This window comes from Trachypithecus francoisi, unplaced genomic scaffold (genome assembly GCF_009764315.1).
Source record: "Trachypithecus francoisi isolate TF-2019V2 unplaced genomic scaffold, Tfra_2.0 Lachesis_group3, whole genome shotgun sequence".
Classification (NCBI taxonomy): domain Eukaryota; kingdom Metazoa; phylum Chordata; class Mammalia; order Primates; family Cercopithecidae; genus Trachypithecus; species Trachypithecus francoisi.
The window spans coordinates 30,008,000-30,026,521 of NW_022681468.1; the positions used below are offsets into that span (position 1 = coordinate 30,008,000).

The following is an 18,522-nucleotide window of genomic DNA, read 5'->3' on the forward strand; positions in this document are numbered from 1 at the left end:
CCCTCTTCTAGTAATCTTGAACAAGAGTCTGGCACAGGGCTAGGGCCTGGGAATGGCCAGAGGAACAGAAGTGACACACTGCCTGTGGCCAAGGCTCCCTGCCCTGGAGGGCTCTCCCAAGAAAGGACTAGGAAATTATAAAGGGGACGTAAAGAACTATATCTAAGATTACTTTTGTCAATAACAGCAACAATCACGACGTTCTTGGCCAACACCCCATGCAGGATAATATCTTCTTTCATGTAAGAGAGATTTGAGACACTCTCAAATAGAGAAATCTTATCACAGTTAGAGCTTCCTCTGGAAAGCTTCCCGGACTCTCTAATCCTTCCTCAAAGATTTATTAATGTATTTACTTACTTAAATAGGGAAGAAAGTCTCACTTAGATGCTAACCTAGCTTCAATACCTTCTAGCTTGGAATGTCCAGCCACTGTCAATGTTCCTTCTGCAAAGGGGGAAGGAGTTGCTGGAGGTAACTGGGAAGGTGGAAGGAGAGGAAGAGGAGTGTAGGGCACAGGCTGGACTGAGGGGTAAAGGGAGGCCACTGAGCCCAGGAAGGGCTGTCCAAAGCCAAAGGGCTTCCCGCGCTGTTTTGACAAGATTACACCTGATTCCTCTGAGATGTTCAACCACAACATTGGAAACTACACTATTGATATAAGTAATGCTTGAGAAGTAAAAAGAGATTGCGGTTGGATTCTACCTCTAAGATCCCCAGCTCTAGTAGTCTATGAAGATACCATCTGTCTTAATCCTTTCCTAGAGGAAAAAGTGTCAAGAGTTAGGAAACTCTTGGAAGAGCCGTGTCTGGCCGGATTCTGGGCTTGCCCGAAACCAGAGTCAGCTAAGCAAGAACCACGGGGGGGGGGGGTGCCCAGCTAGCAGCTCAGTCCCCGGGGAATTTCTAGGGAACAGAGGACATCCTAACCAAAACCAGAGCATCTTCTGCCCCTTCCCAGGCCTCATGGGCAGGGTCACCTGGGACAGCGCCCTTCGGAATGGGGTTAGGCCGTTCCTGCCCCTCTCTTGGCAGGTTGTGGGTTTAGGAGGGCTTAGGGAGGGCCTTTGCCCAAGTGCTGGCTGGAGAGCTGCAGGCCATGGGGCAGCCAGGATGGCCACATTTCCCAGGCTCAAGGTGGGGAGCTGGTGCTAGGGCTTAGCCCTGATGGGTGATGGGATGATGCCAGGGGCACCTACCTGGAACAGTAGCTGAGGTTTGGGGCTCAGGGCCCCCGTGGCCCCTGAGCTGTTATAGGACCTTCCCTCCTCTTGATCAGTCCCCAGGAAAAGGTGCTTCTGAGTGGCTCAGCCGTGTCCCCGCTTGATTCCTGACCCCGAGGGAGGCTCCTCCAAGGCTGTATGGCACAGGGACAACAGAACCCTTTCAGGGCAGGCAGGCAGGCATCCCAGTCCTCCCTGGCCTCCTTGCAGCTCCTCCCCAAGCCCAAGCTGGCCAAGCCCCTCCCAGCTCCAATGTGCTTGTCAGTATCTCCCACAAGGCCTGCCTTGGGGAGCTCCAATGGGGTGAGGGGTACTCCGGAAGCATCCACGACGCCCAGCCTGCCCCAGTTCCAAATCCAGGCCAGCCAGTGCCCACGCTTGGGTGGGTGAGCTGGGGGCTACCATTCAACCCCGCAGAGCATGAGCTGTGAGGAGGGGGCCATGGGGAGAGCACTGCACTGGGAGCCCAGGCACCAGCTGTCACTTCCCCTGCTAAGCTGGAGCACCCCATTTTCCCTTGCTGGTGTGGGGGTGTTCAGCCTAGATGCACAGACAACGCCAGCAAGGCTGAGCTGGGGGAGGTCAAAGGGGTCATAGACATCACCCACTTCAGAATCATCTGCGGGAGGAGGGGAGGCCTTGCTAAAACGCAGGTGGAAGGGCCCTGCCTTGACCCACTGAACCTGAATCTCCAGGAAGGTGTTTGGGAACCTACATTTTAACAAGTTCCCCACATGGGTACACATGAAGTAAGACTCAGTGGACGACACACTGGGAAAGGGCAGACAAGTCCAAGGATGATTTTATAATCCACATAAAGGGATCATTGGTCCGTTTCCTGAAAGCAGCATCACAGGAGCCTGGTCTCTGCAGTCAGGCTAGCCAGGGAGCCCCAGCAGCTTGCTAAACCCTCTCTAGCTCTCATTTTCCTCACGGACAAAATAAAGATTGGCGGTGATCTCTTAGGCCCGCCCACATCTGAAATTGTGAATGCAAGAAGAGGTGAACTGAGAAACAAATTTAAAAACAAAACTCAGGGTGAGACATTTTAACTGGTATTCTCCCCCTTATAATTTGTTTTTTCTTAAATATTCTTGTTTTGTTTTGTTTGAGATGGGGTCTCACTCTGTTGCCCAGGCTGGTCTTCAATGCCTGGGCTCAACTGGTCCTCCTGCCTCCTCCTCCTAGGTAGTTAGGATTACAAGCCCATGCCACCATGCCCGGCTTTAAGTATGCTCTTTAAATTCTGAAAATAACATGCTTAAGGGAAAAAAAAAATCAAACCATTCAAAATAATACACAATGAAAACGAAATCTAGGCTAGGTATGGTGGCTCACACCTATAATCCTGGCACTTTGGGAGGCCAAGGTGGGAGGTTCACTTGAGCCCACAAGTTAGAGACCAGCCTTGGAAACACGGCAAAAACCCAGTTCCACAAAAAGTACAAAAAAAAAAAAAACAAATTAGCTGGGTATGGTGATGTCCGCCTGTAGTCCCAGCTACTCGGGAAGCTGAGGTGGGAGGATTGCTTAAACCCAGCAGGTCGAGGCTGCAGTGAGTCATGATAGTACCACTGCACTCCAGCATGTGTGACAGAGCAAGACCCTGTCTCCAAAAAAGAAAGAAAGAAAAAAGAAACATGGCATGGATGGATGTCCCTGCCATCTCAGACCTATATCCCACTCTCCAACATAAACATCGTCGTTTCCTAAATTTTCCTGAGAAGTTTTTCCAGAAATACGAACACACACACACACACACACACATCTATCTATGCCTGTATCTTTATTTTAAACCCAACCAGGAACATATTCCCTGTACTTACATTTGCTTTGCTAATTAACATACATCACACATCTCTGCATACCACACAGACAGATTCCTCCATTCTTTTAATAGCTCATAGTGTTCCACTGAACCAATGCACTATAATTTCTGTGAATCTGTCCTTGTTGATTGATATTTAGGTTATTTCTACATTTTTTGCTGCACAAGCAAAGCTGTAATGAACATCTTTGTTTTTTCTTGTTTGTTTGTTTTGAGACAGCGTCATACTCTGTAATGAATATCTTTGTTTTTTCTTGTTTGTTCGTTTGTTTTGAGACAGCGTCATACCCTGTTGCCCAGGCTGGAGTGCAGTGGTACAACCCCAGCTCACTGCAGCCTCAACTTCCTGGGCTCAAGCAATCCTTCCACCTCCGCCTCTCAAGTAGCTGGAACCACAGGCACTCACCACCATGCCCAGCTAATTTTTTTTTTTTTTTTAATGGAGTTTCACTCTTGTTGTTCAGGCTGGAATGCAATGGCGCGATCTCAGCTCACTGCCACCTCTGCCTCCAGGTTCAAGCGATTCTCCTGCCTCAGCTTCCCAAGTAGCTGGGATTACAGGCATGCGCCACCAAGCCCGGCTAATTTTGTATTTTTAGTAGAGACAGGGTTTCTCCATGTTGGTCAGGCTGCTCTAGAACTCCCAACCTCAGGTGATCCACTCGCCTCGACCTCCCAAAGTGCTGGGATTACAGGCGTGAGCCACCGCACCCGGCCTAAATTTTTTTTTTTTTTTTAATTTTTGTAGAGATGAAGTCTCACTTTGTTGCCTAGGCTGGTCTTAAACTCCTGGGCTCAGGTGATCCGCCTGCCTCAGCCTCCCAAAGTGCTGGGATTACAGCCGTGAGCCATCTCGCCCAGCCTACATCTTTGACTCTATATCTTTGTGCACATATATGATGCCAGCTAGAGGATATCCCTGGGTCAAAACTTACGTGAACCTAACATTCTGATAGATATTGCCAAATTGTCCTCCAATGAGGGTGAACCAGTTTTCTCTGCTCCAGCAACTCATGAGGGTGCCTGTTTTTCTCCACCCTCACACAGTGTGCATTATCAGATTGTTGGATTTTTACAGTGAGTTTAAAAATGGTATCTTATTTCAATTTGTAATTCAGTTGTCAAAAAAGACAGACATGTTTTCATGTTTATTGACTGATTGGCCTTTGCACTTATTTTTCTGTGACTTGTCTGCATCCATCCTTTCTAATTTCTTATTGATTTTTTAAGAAGTTTTTCTAAATTAAGGCAACTTACTTCTTGTCATGTGTATTGCAAATTGTCATTCATCTCTTTTTGACTTTATTTATGGCATCCTTGGGACTTGCTTAAAAAGCCTTTCCCATTTGAGAATCATGAAAGTATTTGCCCATATTTTCAACTTGTATTCTTGAAGATTTCTTTTTTCTTTTTTTTTTTAAAGTTCAGCTTTTTGTTGAACACGTTATAAAAGAGATTTAGTCAAAAAGACCAAAGCCCATGTCATCATCAGAGTCCTCGGATTCTTCTTTCTTTGCTTCCACTTTCTTCTCCTCAGCTGGAGCAGCAGCAGTGGAGGGGGCAGGACCTCCCGCTGGTGCAGCACCAGCTGCTGGAGCAGGTCCACCAGCCCCTACATTGCAGATGAGGCTCCCAATGTTGACATTGGCCAGGGCCTTTGCAAACAAGCCAGGCCTAAAAGGTTCAACATTTACACCGGCTGCTTTAATGAGCGCCTTGATCTTATACTCCGTGACAGACACCTCATTGTCGTGCAGAATGAGGGCCGAGCAGATGCAGGCGAGCTCGGAGACGGAGGCCATAGTGCAGGCAAGTGTGGGGCTGGCGCCAGATGAAGTGAGGGCCTCACCCCAACGCGGCCTTAACTTCCTCGGAAGGACAGAGCACCTTCGCGGCAGCTGAGGAAAGGGACTTGAAGGTTTCTTTCTCCTTTTCTTCTTCTCCTTCCTCCTGTTGTTGTTGTTGTTCCTCCTTCTCGTCCTCCTCCTCCTCTTCCTCTTCTCCTCTTCCTCCTCTTCCTCTTCTTCTCCTCTTCCTTTGTCTTTGTCTTATTCTTTTTTGAGGCAGGGCCTCACTCTGTGGCCCAGGCTACAGTACTTATGTGACACAATCATAGCTCACTGCAGCCTTGAACTCCTGGGCTCAAGTGATTCTCCTGCCTCAGCCTCCCAAGTAGCTGCGACTGCAGGCACGCACCACCACACCTGGCTTTCTTCTTTCTTTTTAAAATATATTTGCCACCTCCAGAATTTATTTTGATGCAGGGATTGTGGTAGGGCTCAACTTTATTATTTTTTTCAAGGGGCTACACAGTTGTCCCAAAGTCATGTTTGAATAATCCATTTCCTGCTCCCCTACCCAACAATCCTCCCTCTAAATTCAAAATTCCCATTTGACTATGTAGGAGGATGGATACAAAGAGCATAAACTCAGAGTCGAGTGCTTGGTTCAAATTTCTACTCTACCGGACCTGGGATAAGCTGCCTACCCTTTCTATGCCTCAGGTTCCTCATCTAAAAACGGAGATAACAATAACACCATCTGCATGGAGTTGTTGTGAGGATTAAATGAGTTATTACAGGTAAGGGGTGTAGAAAGATGCAGCTAATATATGCTGCCCACAAGAAGTTCAACCTCAGACGTAAAGGCTCACGTAAGTGGAAAGTGAAAGGATGGAAAAAGTCATTCCATGCAAATGGTAACCAAAAGAGAGCAAGGATGGCAGTATTTATATCAGTCAAAAGCTGCCACAAAAGACAAAGGAGGCTATTACATAATGATAAAGGGTCAATTCACCAGGAAGATATAACAATTACAAATACATATGCACCTAACAGCAGAGCACCCAAATATATGAAGCAATATTGACAAAACTGAAGGGAGAAATAGACAACACTGCAATAATAATTGGAGATTTCAGTACTCCTTTCAATAATGGATAAAACAACCAGACAGAAGATCAATAAGAAAATGGAGAACTAGGCGGGACACGGTGGCTCACACCTGTAATTCCAGCACTTTGGGAGGCTGAAGTGGGTGGATCACCTGAGGTCGGGAGTTCGAGAACAGCCTGACCAACATGGAGAAACCCCATCTTTACTAAAAATACAAAATTATCCAGGCTTGGTGGTGCATGCCTGTAATCCCAGCTACTAGGGAGGCTGAGGCAGGAGAATCGCTTGAACCCGAGAGGTGGAGGTTGCGGTGAGCGAAGATCGTGCCATTGCACTCCAGTCTGGGAAATAAGAGCGAAACAAGAAAGAGAGAAAGAGAGAAAGAGAGAAGGAAGGAAGGAAGGAAGGAAGGAAGGAAGGAAGGAAGGAAGGAAGGAAAAAGAAAATGGAGAACTTGAACAACACTATAGACCAATTGGACCTAATAGACATATGCAAAATACTCCTCCAAACAGCAGCAGAATATACATTATCTCAAGCACATACGGAATATTCTCCAGGACAGATCACACCTTAGGCTACAGGTAAAGAACAGGACAGTGGCCACACAGGGGAACTACTATATGGTGGTGTTTACTATTATTATTATTGCATATTAAGTGTGCTTTGTTTATCAATCTGTGAAGCAGTTCCATCATTTGACAAATATCTACTACTATGTGTCAGGCCCTATTCCAAGTGCCAGGGAATCAAGAATGAAGTAGTCTTAAGAGCTGCTCCTGCCACCTCTGGTTAGACTTAGTACTGGTTATTTTAGCACTTTTACTGATATTTTAAATTTCTTCCATTATATTTAAAAAGTTAAAGTCTGTTTATATACAGACAAGCTATATATTTTTGTTTCTAATAGTTATTACCGATCATGTTGGTATATTATTTTATTATTTCTAATTTTTTTTCAGTTGACAATCTTGTTCCTTTTTCTCCAGGTCATCAATCTTATCGTCTACACTTTTGACAAATTTAGCACTTTTATAACTTATATTTTCAAAATTTGTGTTGGTTTGTACTTCTAGAGTAGTATTAAAGAATTACAGTCATGGGGGTCATTCTTTCCTTGTGTGTTCATTATGCCTGAATACACACACACACACACACACATACACAAGCACACACAGGCATAAACAAAATCATGTTAAGCAATATCCATCTATTCCTATGACATAAGAGTTAAAATCAGAGACATGTTGAATTTTATCAAATGCATTTTAGACATTTTTAGCACTTATGAAGTTGCTTGTATGATTTATTTCTTTCGAGTTATTAGTTTGTTCAATTATATTAACAGTTTTTCTACTATGGAATCTATATTTCTGGAATATAGCCCCACTTGCTTGTGGTATGTTCATTTTTGTAACATAATGCTGTGTGAGTCCATTTGTTGCTATTTATGAATTTTGCACCACTATTCATAAGATTGTTTAGTCATTTTTCTCTTTTTGTGCTGTCTTTGACAAGGTTTGGTATCCATGTTGTTTGTACTTCATAGAATAATTTCGAATCTCTCCTTCTCTGTGATTTGGTGTAGTTGGTGCAGTTTAAATAACATTGGCATTATCTGTGCCTTGGAGATTTGATAGAAACTAGAAGGAATCTGAACTTTAATTTTCTTGGAGAAGAATTTTATGAAAACTCAGTTTCTTCAGTGATTATTGGTCTGTTGGGATTTTCTACCTCTCCTGATGTCAAACTGATGATTTACATTTTCCCAGAAAATCATCAGTTTCAGCTGGTTTTCAAGTGGATTTACATATGGCTAAACACAGTACCAATAATAATAATAATAATTCTTTCTATTTTCTCCGTATCAGTGGCTATTTCCCCATTTTAATGTTCAATTTTGTATATTTGCCTCAATCCTCTCCTAACCCCCATTAGATTATCTCATCTCTAAAAAATCATAAAATGACACATGATTTTTCCCCCAGGACTCTATTTACTATGTACGCAACTCAGAAATAGAACAGCTGAAATCAGAGAAGGGGATGAGAGGGCAGCAGAGGGACAGCTTGATACAAAGTCAATCAACAAACATTTCAGATGTGCAAAGAGCCGGCACAGGTATTCCCTGGCTTTAAGCACCCACGGCTGCTTTTCCCAACTCCTCCACCCCAGTGAAACCTGCCAGTTCCCCGAGTCCTTCACACCCAGCTATCACCTCCTCTTGGACCCTTTCCTGACTCCCCAGGGAGATGTTGGCACCTTTCCATAGACATCTTAGATTACTTTTCTTCAACTTTGAACAATTCATTTAAACCAATTGAATTAACAAATGTAAACATTCTGTCATTTTTGCTTCAGCTGTTCTTTGTTAAATGAAGTGTTACTGACAAGTTAGAAGCCCTTCCTTTTCCCCTTTCAGTCTCAGCTCCTACTCTCTCCAAAGCACTACAAGCATCAGCTTGGTGGGCATTGCAACAGAAATTAGTAAATCCATAAATCATAGCTAGTACTGTTTTGTGATTTTTATGAAAATTAAATTTTCAGCCAGGCACAGTGGCTCACACCTGTAATCCCAGCATGTTTGGAGGCCCACGTGGGTGGATCACTTGAGCCCAGGAATTTGAAACCAGGCTGAGAAACGTAGCAAAAACCCATCTCTACAAAAAATACAAAAAAAAAAAAAAAAAAATTAGCCGGGTGTGGTGGTGTGCACCTATAGTCCCAGCCAGCTACTTGGGAGGCTGAGGTGGAAGGACCGCTTGAGCCTGAGAGGTGGAGGCAGCAATGAGTCAAGATTGCACCACTCTACTCTGGGCAACAGAGTAATACCCTGTCTCAAAAAAAAAAAAAAAAAAATTAAAATTTCACTAATGGTATTATTTTGAAATTTCCTTTTTTTGAAACACTGTTTTTGAAATTTATTCATGTTAATACAGAATGTATCCATATGTGTATGTACATACATATCAGCTTTGCTAAGGTATAATCTATACAAAATAAAATTCCCCAATTGCATATAGTTTAACTGTTGCACAGTATCACAATTTTGTTTTGTTTTGTTTTGTTTTTTGAGACGGAGTCTCGCTCTGTCGCCCAGGCTGGAGTGCAGTGGCCAGATCTCAGCTCACTGCAAGCTCCGCCTCCCAGGTTTACGCCATTCTCCTGCCTCAGCCTCCCAAGTAGCTGGGACTACAGGCACCCACCACCTCACCTGGCTAGTTTTTTGTATTTTTTAGTAGAGACGGAGTTTCACCGTGTTAGCCAGGATGGTCTCGATCTCCTGACCTCATGATCTGCCCGTCTCGGCCTCCCAAGGTGCTGGGATTACAGGCTTGAGCCACCGCGCCCGGCCACAGTATGAGTTTTATTCATTATTCTATTATTGCAGATATTGAGGTTGAGGTCTCTTTTTTTTTTCTGTTTTGTTGCCCATGCTGTAGTGCAGTGGCGTGATCATGGCTCACTGAAACCTCAAACTCCTGGACTCAAGCAATCCTCCCACCTCAGCCTCTCAAGTAGCTGGGTCTACAGGTACACACCACCCCACCTGGCTAATTTTTTTTTAGTAGATACAGGGTCTTGCTATGTTGCCAGGGCTGGTCTTAAACTCCTGGGCTCAAGCAATCCTCCCACCTGGGCCTCCCAAAGTGCTGGGATTACAGGCATGAGCCACAGAGTCCAGCCAAGACCTCTTTTTTTTTTGCATTTCAAGCATTGCTGCCCTAGATACCTTGGAGTATACCTAGGTAACGTATACCTAGATGTGAAACCATTGGTCATAAAGCATATACACATTCAGCTTTACTAGCATTCTTGCCAGAATGTCTCATGGAGCTTTGTATTGCTATTTTCACAGAATGTCATGATTTTTTTCAAGCTATTGTCACTAAGCCATTTCCTTGTTTACCCATCCCCTTCCCCATGAATTACTGAAGGGTCTCTGTGTGAGTGGCACTCAATGAACACTTGAAAAGTGAAAAGATGAGCTCACTCTCTAGCAGAAGAGAGAGACTCAATGTGTTAAGGGCATTCAAGGCTGTTAAGATCTCATCTGGCTGAGATCCAGGGAGGGCTTCATCAAGGAGGGAGCATTTGAATTGGGCTTTGAAGGGCAGGAAGATGAACAGATGAGGATAGAGATAAGGACCAGGACTGGGATGGGGAGAGGCAGTGGCTCAGACAGTCCAGGGCACGTTTGATTTGCCAGAGCAATGGTTCTTAGCCAAGCTGGGGTGAGATGGGGCAGAAAAGCCAGGCATGTGTATTTTGTAAAAACTTCAAGGGCATCTGACACATCCCCCCTCCGCACACACAAATAACCCCTGAGTGGGAGCAGAGCATGTGGGAAGGGAGCCTCACTGGAAAAGGCAGGTTGGGCTTACTCCAAGATGAGCCTTCAATGGCAGCCTCTGGGTCAGAGCTGGGTTCAAAGGTAACTCCCAGGGGAAGTGGGCAGAGTCACGGGGACACCAGGACCTGGGATAGGCCTGAGTCAGAAAGCCTGCCCTTCCCACTCACTTCCCCTCCTCTGTCTCTGGGAACAGATCATGGCTGTGATGGCCTGGGTTCCCTCCCCAGCCACACAGGAGGGCACTGGGACTGGGGCTCCTTCTGCTCCTCCACTTGGTAGCTCTGTGATCCAGGCCAGGGGCTTCCTGTCCCTTCCTCCCTGGCTGCTCCATGCAGCACAAGCTGTATGCATGTGCCTGGGCCAGGGCCCCAAGGAGCCCCTCCATGGAATGTGAGGCCTGGGCCTGGCTAGGCCAAGTCCCCTTCCTTTGCCTTGGCTCAGCCCCTTGGAATCTAGGTGGGGGCGGGGTGGGAATCCTAGCCTTCCACCTTCCCTGCTCCCGTGACACGAGATGTCCTTCAGCAGAACCTGGTTCTGGGCGCCCTGCCCAGAGTGGAGAGGAAGGGGAGAAACGCACGACCTTCTCTTCCAAGTCCTTTTGTCTCAAGCAACTTCAGCAAAACCACCAGCCCCAGCAGTAAGAGGAGAGCTCAGGCTGTGTCAGCTGTGCTTGGGAGGACAGCGCACAGATGACTCCCCTGGACATAGACTGGCCACGGCCCCAGTTTGGGTTCTGCTGCTTTGGTGTGTGAGTGTGGTTGTGGCTGTCACAACCTGTCAAGCCACAGCTTTCTAATCTACTGAGCGGGTGACTCAGACCTGCTTTCTCTCCCAAGGCGTGGAGAGGATTAAAGAGTAATGACAGGGAATGTGAGGCCGCTGAGTGGCTCCAGGGCCTCAAGCCAGGCTCAACGTTCAGGCTGTTGTTCTGCTGCCTGAGAAGGTCTCCCCAAGCCAAGCCTAGTTGACACTCCTGGGCACATGAGGCCCCAGCCAAGGAGGGATCCCTGGTCCAGCAACAGCTTGTTCATTGTATGGAAGGACACTCCCTGCCCACACCACACAGACAGACAGACAGACACACACACACACACATATCCCTTTGGTTCTAAGAAGATTCCCCCTCTGCCAGGTCATCAGGGATGTGAGAAGCCTTTTTGTTTTTTTGTTTTGTTTTGTTTTTTGAGACAGGGTCTTGCTCTGTCATCTGGGCTGGAGTGCAGTGGTGCGATCACAGCTCACTGCAGCCTCAACCTCCTGGCCTCAAGTTATCCTCCCACCTCAGCCTCCTGAGTAGCTGGGACTACAGGCCTGGCTAATTTTTTCACTTGTTTGTAGAGACAGGGTCTTTCTATATTGCCCAGGCTGGTCTTGAACTACTGGGCTCAAGCAATCCTCCCTCCTAGGCCTCCCAAAGTCTGGGATTATAGGCATGAGCCACCATGCATGGCCTGAAGCCTTTTTGAAGGAGACAGTTCAGTTTTAACAGTGCCTGGAACAGTCGACATTGTTGATCAGCCATTGTTGGACATGGTTTGGTGTCATCAAAAAAGCATGGTCTGGCTGGGCATGTTGGCTCACTCCTGTAATCCCAGCACTTTGGGAGGTTGAGATGGGCTGATCACCTGAGGTCAGGAGTTCAAGACCAGCCTGGCCAACATGGTGAAACCCTGTCTCTATCAAAAATACAAAGAAATTAGCCGGATGTGTTGGTGCACACCTGTAATCCCAGCTACTCGGGAGGCTGAGGCAGGAGAATCGCTTGAACCTGGGAGGCGGAGGTTGCAGTGAGCCGAGATAGTGCCACTGCACTCCAGAGTGGGCAACAGAATGAGACTCTGTTTCAGAAAAAAACAACAACAAAAAAACATGGTTGCCATCCCAGAGGTCCCTGGACACCTGGCCACACAGCAGGCAGAGGGATGAGCAAATGGAAAGAAGGGGACCCCTGGTTACCAAGCATCATGCTGGGCACCTTTCCGCTTCCTCCCATTCATCCTCCCAATGGCTCTGTGTGGAGGGAATTGCTTCACCATGTTGCAAATGGAAGACTCACAGAAGTGAAGTGAGCAGGTAATGAAACAAGTGGGAACGCAGCTCCCAAGTGCTGCTCCAGGCAGTGAGTCCACATGTGACAGGTCCTCTGTGCTTCCATGCCCCCATCAAAGCAGGATTGATTTCTCCACAGGGCCCTGTGTGTATGTTCCATTGCCCTCTGTAGCGTTTCTAGCCTATGGCCAAATCACTGCCACTCAGACACCCCAAGGCAATGAGGCCTCAACACCCAAAACTCAACAGCCAGCCAGTATCCCAGCGGACCGCGCACAGCTTCATCTTGCCCACCTATCTCTCCAAAGACCTTAGGGTCACTTTCTCTTCTGCCGCGACTCCATGGCCTGAGGCCAGCATGCACCTGGCTGGGCACAACTCTGAGAAGACTCAGCCAGAGTGAGAAGAAGGCTTCTGTCTTCAGGACCTTGCTTGGCCAGGCCACTTAGTAATGGGGAGGGGACAGTTTGGTTTCCTGTTGGAAGCCGGCCTGGTCTTTCTGCCTCTGATCCTCTAAGGACACCAGAGGCCCTGGCTTGGCAGGAATGAAGGTCTACAGGCACAGGGCTGGCCATGACTCACTCACCTCCAGCCCAGCTCTTCCCATCTCATCTTGAGGGTGCTCGTGTCAAACGGCAGAGTGGAAGGCTGTGAAAAGCAGAAGGTGGGAGCCCAGGACACTTGGGTCCTAGTCCTGCCTTTCTAAGCAGATCTAGGCTTTGGTTTCCCTTTGGGAAGCATTACTAATGACTAGAAGGAGGGAGGAGGTGACAATGAGGCACCCCTTCCCCGCCCACTCTGCCTCTGCATGTCTCAGCACCAGTCCCAGGGGTGCTGGCAAGGAATGTGGCAGCTTGAGTACATATCCTGCCCTAGAAACACAGAACATGGAGTACTGGCCACACGTTGTTCTTCTTAAGAGCCACCCTCGGTTGGGCCTGAGCAATGCAGACAGATCTAGAGCAAGGACACACCATACTTCATGAGCTGCCCACATTCTCATCTCAGCTCCTCCTGTAACCCTACCTTGCAGGAGTTGCACCAGCCAACTCATGGGCAAGAATGTGGCGTTCCATTTACACCACCCATGCTGATGTGTAAGCTGTGAAAACCACTGCTCTCCCACGAGAGGAAAGAAGAGTGAGCATCGGGGCCCCACCTCAGGCAAAACAGGGCACTAAAAGCTGCTGATCTCACTGGAAGCTGAGCACTTCCGCTGAGCACTTTCATTACAGCCTTTCCCAGTGTGAGCCTGCCCATGGCCTGAGCACCACGTGGGTTCCTGCAAACTGGACGCTCTGTGCAAACAGCTCCCAGCACTTTATGCCCATTATCTTTATGGTTCTTCCACCCGCCGCTTCCCGAGAAGAATGAGAGCAGAATTCGTGGGGATCTGAGAGTCGAGGCAGTGGAGAGGGTACAGGCCCGTAGGAAGCTCCACTGTGCCACTAGACACCCTCATTTTACAGGGGTGAACATCCTGTTAAATATGTTCAATGTAATGGGCAGCTGGGGATAGGGGAAGAAAACTCCTCAAGGCCCCAAGCACTACTTGAAGTGGGCTGGGGAGGGCTGACCTGCCTTCCAGCCTAGAAGGGTGCCCTAGGCTGGCCACAGAGGGAGAGGGCATCCTCTGAAGAAGAAACAACCATGTTTCCCCCATCGAGGCAGGAAACAGATGGCTTCCACCTAGACCAGAGACTCCAGGAATAATAATTCCCATCTGTAATAAACACTCGACAAGTTTCCAAAGCCCTCCCACCCGTCTGGAGAAGGTGTTTTCATGTCTAGCTATCAGGTAGAGAAGTTGAGGGCAGAGTGCCAGCCAATAGAGGCGCTTGGTCCAGGCTGTCTGCTCTTTAAGTCTGGTTCTCACCAGGGGGCCTCTCTGAGGCCTGACCCTTTCTCTGCTAGGTGGGAGGGACACATATCGTGTAGTTTCCCTCCAGTATGGTGGGCCCTCTCCTCTCTGGCACTATAGAGTCATCCCACAAGCAGCTGGCTCCCATCTGGTTTACTGGGAACCCCATCCCTTCCCACAGGGTCACCCCAGCAGCTCCTGGTGGTCATCATGCAACACAAGGCTCCTGTGAAGCCAGCAGGGGCCAGCTTCAGGGGTGCTGTGCTCAGAGGGTGTCTGAAAAGGGGCAATTCATGAGCCAGGCACATGGCAACTCCTTTCACTTGGGGCAAACAGGTGCTGGCCCAAACCCCCCATCCAGAGATGCTGTCAGGGAGATAACTGAAGTCCCTCTACCTGTGGCTCCCCACTCCCCAGCCAGCTACGCTCACAGTTGCTGGCACTTGGGCAGGAGGGATGCCTGTTTTTGGCTCCGACAGGCCTACAGAAATTGTGTGCCCCTGTGGGGGCATGATGGGAAGGTAACCAAGAGAATTCATTTCCCCTCTTCAAGCTGCTTCCTTCCCAATAAACTAGAAAACATATCTTGAAGGAGGAGAAAATGCCGGTGCTGTCCCCTGTCATCGACCTCCACACCCATCAAGAGGCCCCTCGCAGCCTCAGTTTCTCAGTGCTGGGACTGTGGGGTACAAAGAGAAGACAGGAAGAGGCCCCTCCAGTCTGCCCTTTGGTGGCTGGGGAGTCAGGAGACCTGCATGTAGGTAAGAGACCTGGAGAACTCACTCCACCCTCCGTGCCTCAGTTTCCTCATCTGGCTCCAGCTCTAAAACGTCACTCTCTCCTTGCCTCAGTTTCCCTCCAGAGAAAGTCATCTGTCCCAGGGAGAAGAAAAAGGTGAATTCACTTCTAAGGGGAAAGTTCACTTCTGAGGGCAATAGATGGAATGTAGCCCATTTCTCCCAGGGACAGGGGCCAGAGAGAGAACGAGGATGAGGTGATAACAGAGGGTGGTGCTAAGAGATGGGCCCTTCTTGAGGGAAACCACGTCTTCCTGGAGTGCTGCAGGCTGTTGAAGGAGAAAGTTCATCTCCTTGTCCCCCTCAGCACAGGCCTTCTCCTCAAAGCCAACTCTCATTCTTTTCTTGAACCCAGAAGAACAGCACAGGCTCACACCCGCTCTGCTCAGATGAGTGTTTTTCATGAGCAATTTTCTCCTGTCCCAGACAATCTAATTCCTGCTTACAGCCATGATACCCTGGAGCCCCACACAGAAGTTGCAACTCCTGGCATTCTCAGGGATGAGGAAATGTGGTGCTGGGGTGGGGGGAGGTCCCAGGGTCTAGAGAGGAAGAAGGGCCTCTGCCCCTCCAGAGAGCATTCGGTGAAGGCAGTGCCTGGGAGGCCAGCTCTGTAGGGCCTGCTCAGTGACCTTGGTCAAGCCACAACACCCCTGGGCCTCAGTTTCCCCAGGGCCTTCATCCAAACACAATGTTTCTCTCTCAAGGCCAGGGCGAGTAGGGAGGCAAGAGCCTTTCTTTGGAAGCACATGGGGAAAGGGTGGCATTGTTCCCCTGGGGGACCAGGAGCCCAGCCAGCCCGGCAGCAGCACAGTAGTGACGTTGTCATAACCCATAACGGCGGAGCAGGCTGGCCTCTCCCGTCCCAGCCCAGAGAGTGGGCGGCAGAGCCCCGGGGAATCCCTGGGTGGGGGAGAGGGTAGCCCAGAGCGGTAACTCCCACCTGGCTGTCAGGCAGGAGGCCGGGGACCCCGCAAGCAAACCTCCTACCCACCTCCATCCCCCCATCCAGTGAAGACCGGTCTTCTAACGCCACGCCCTCCTAGGTGGGCGGCTCAGGCCACCCTTTCCTGGGTACAAGCTAGAGACAGCCAGCGTGGCAAGGGACTGTGGCGCAGTCTCCCCTACCCCCATCCCTCCCAATGCAAGGTCTCAGAAAGCACAGAAACAAGCAATTCTTCCCCGCCCCCTCCCCGTGCGGGACCTGGATCCTGCGCCCCTTCTTCCCGGCCCGACCAGCCTGGGTCACTGCACCTGCGTCGCGTGCTCACCACATCTGCGTCCTCAGCACCGCGGCCCCAGCGCCAGGCGCGGCGCTCAGGCCGCCAAGCTGCGGTGACAAGCTCTACGCTCCCCACCTGGGAGGAGACTGCCAGCGGGTCCTCCTCCTCGCCGGCCGGGCGAAGCCAGCCCTACCTGGCAAGGGAGTGTCAGCAAATTCCCTTCTGCATCACCACGAGAGCGGCATCCCGGCTCCTCCCAAGCAGGGGCCAACCTTGGCCCCGCCCCAAGGCTCCTCTGACCTGCGGGGGAACCCAGGCTGGCGGATCCTACGCGAAGACCCAGGCTCCGCCTCAGAGACCCTGTAGCTACCAGGAACCATCTGCAAATTACCATCTTAAACGCACAAGGCTGCCGGTCCCTGGTTCCAGCTTGCTTCAGCTCCCCTGATGCACTGGGCCTTGGCAGCTCCTTTGCCACCTCCCCTCGCCCTCCCTGAGGCCTGTCCCCTTTCCCAGTCTCCTTAGTCCCATCAGCCAGAAGCAAGAAAAGCCAACCCACTCCCACAAAGGTAGCCCTCTGCCCCGCCCAAGGACCCGGTCCTGGCACCAGCCCAGTGGCTGGTACCCAGCTGCTACCCAGACTCCTCCTTCCCCAACAAAGGAGCCATCTACAATTGGCCACAGCCCCACCCGGGAGGCCCAAGGGAGTGGGCTGGGTCATTTCCAGTTTGCGGTGGGCCACACTCCTGCAGGTCTCAAGAGTTTCATCAAAGTCCTGACCACTCTGCTATATAGACACTGGTTTTGACCCTGAGGACAGGTGCCAGCATTTGCAACCCCCAAAGATCAGTGTGCAAAACAAGGGGCAGCAGTAAACAGCCTCTCCCTCCCAGGCAGGAGCCTAGGCACATTCATGTCATAGACATTATCTGGCACTCGCAGCACCAGATAATGAGAGACAGCTAATGGGAGAGGAGCCACTGCCCAGCGCTCTCTGAAAGTGACGCCCTTTCACCAGTTAGCGCTGTTAGCAATATGATAAGAAGGCCACAGAGGAAGCCGTGTGAACACAAGGTCATGAGGTGCCAGAGGATGGGCTCAAAGGCTGGTTATGCTTTCATGGGTTGATTTCCCCATAACCAGCAGCACAGCACCCCCTTCCACACAACCCTGCCAGACTGGCACACCCTAGTCATCTCCCTCTTCCTCTGACCCCCTGGTTCTCATGACCCAGCCACCCCAAGAAGACCCAAGGGTGAGCCACATAGACACATTCCGTCAAAGTCTATCCATTATGCAGTCACTCACCCACTGATTCTTTTTTTTTTTTTTTCTTCGAGACAGAGTCTCGTTCTGTCGCCCAGGCTGGAGTATAGTGGCTCGATCTCGGCTCACTGCAAGCTCCACCTCCCAGGTTCACGCCATTCTCCTGCCTCAGCCTCCCGAGTAGCTGGGACTATGCCTGCCAACACGCCTGGCTAATTTATTTATTTATTTATATTTATTTATTTATTTATTTATTTATTTATTTATTTTGTATTTTTTAGTAGAGACGGGATTTCACCATGTTAGCTGGAATCGTCTTGATCTCCTGACCTCGTGATCTGCCCACCTCAGCCTCCCAAAGTGCTGGGGTTACAGGTGTGAGCCACCGTGCCTGGCCCACTCATTCTTTTATCTTTTTCATTCATGGGACAGGAAGACTTTTGACCATCTATTCTTCAGTGGCAACAGGGCATCAGGGTCTAGGTTCCAGCCCTTGCTTAGCGGCTATCATGCTGTGCAACCTTGGGTAGCTCACTTGATCTCTCTTTGTTTTTCCCTCTTATCTGTAATTCTGAGAGGGCTGGGCTAGTTGGGGTCTCAGACCCCTCTGCCCTGACACTTGTATTCTCCTCTTCTAGGATAAAGTCCAGTGGGTACAAAGACAAATCAGATCAATACAAGAATAGTGCTGGGAATGCTAGCTGCCTGCGTTTCAGTTCCAGCTGGGCCAGCTAAATATGAGACTTAACCTCTCTGTGCTTCATTTTTTTTTTTTTTTGCATATGGAAAATGGGAAAAAACAATAATCATAAGCTTAAAGGGTGATTGTGAGGATTAAATGAAATATCGTATACAAAATAAATGCTCTGCATGGATTCATTGTTGTTGCTGTAGTTATGCTATTCAGTCTGGTGGGACAGCATAAATTCTCAACAGAAGCGGTTTGTCTGTTCCTCTGCTTCATCATCACAGCAGCTGTTAAACCCATACCCAACCCCATCCACGTCCTAAAGGAGAAACCTGATAA

At 49.1% G+C, this 18,522-nt stretch overlaps 2 protein-coding genes across 14 annotated transcripts in view; both read right to left on the minus strand.

Annotated features, from left to right (window-relative positions):
• The window catches only part of TMEM63C (transmembrane protein 63C), an 84,529-nt gene that overhangs the window by 60,563 nt on the left and 5,444 nt on the right, over positions 1 to 18,522 (minus strand). For 5 of the 13 annotated variants that reach the window (XR_004431481.1, XR_004431482.1, XR_004431480.1 and 2 more), the window contains exons 1-2: positions 16,278 to 16,542; positions 1,200 to 1,357 (exon numbers count right to left, since the gene is read on the minus strand). The gene's annotated coding sequence lies outside the window, so the exon portion shown is untranslated. Of the gene's footprint in view, positions 1 to 1,199; positions 1,358 to 16,260; positions 16,553 to 18,522 lie in introns of those variants that run through there. The other 8 variants (XM_033187304.1, XM_033187305.1, XR_004431483.1 and 5 more) reach the window with 7 other exon arrangements.
• On the minus strand, positions 4,449 to 4,959 carry LOC117069280 (60S acidic ribosomal protein P1-like). The gene has a single exon (XM_033187307.1). It carries the CDS (start codon positions 4,851 to 4,853, stop codon positions 4,509 to 4,511), a length of 345 nt encoding a protein of 114 aa, XP_033043198.1. The 5' UTR covers positions 4,854 to 4,959; the 3' UTR covers positions 4,449 to 4,508.

Bases quoted from the DNA above. Each gene is read 5' to 3' on its own strand.
- LOC117069280 (XM_033187307.1), bottom strand. From the start codon at position 4,853: ATGGCCTCCGTCTCCGAGCTCGCCTGCATCTGCTCGGCCCTCATTCTG.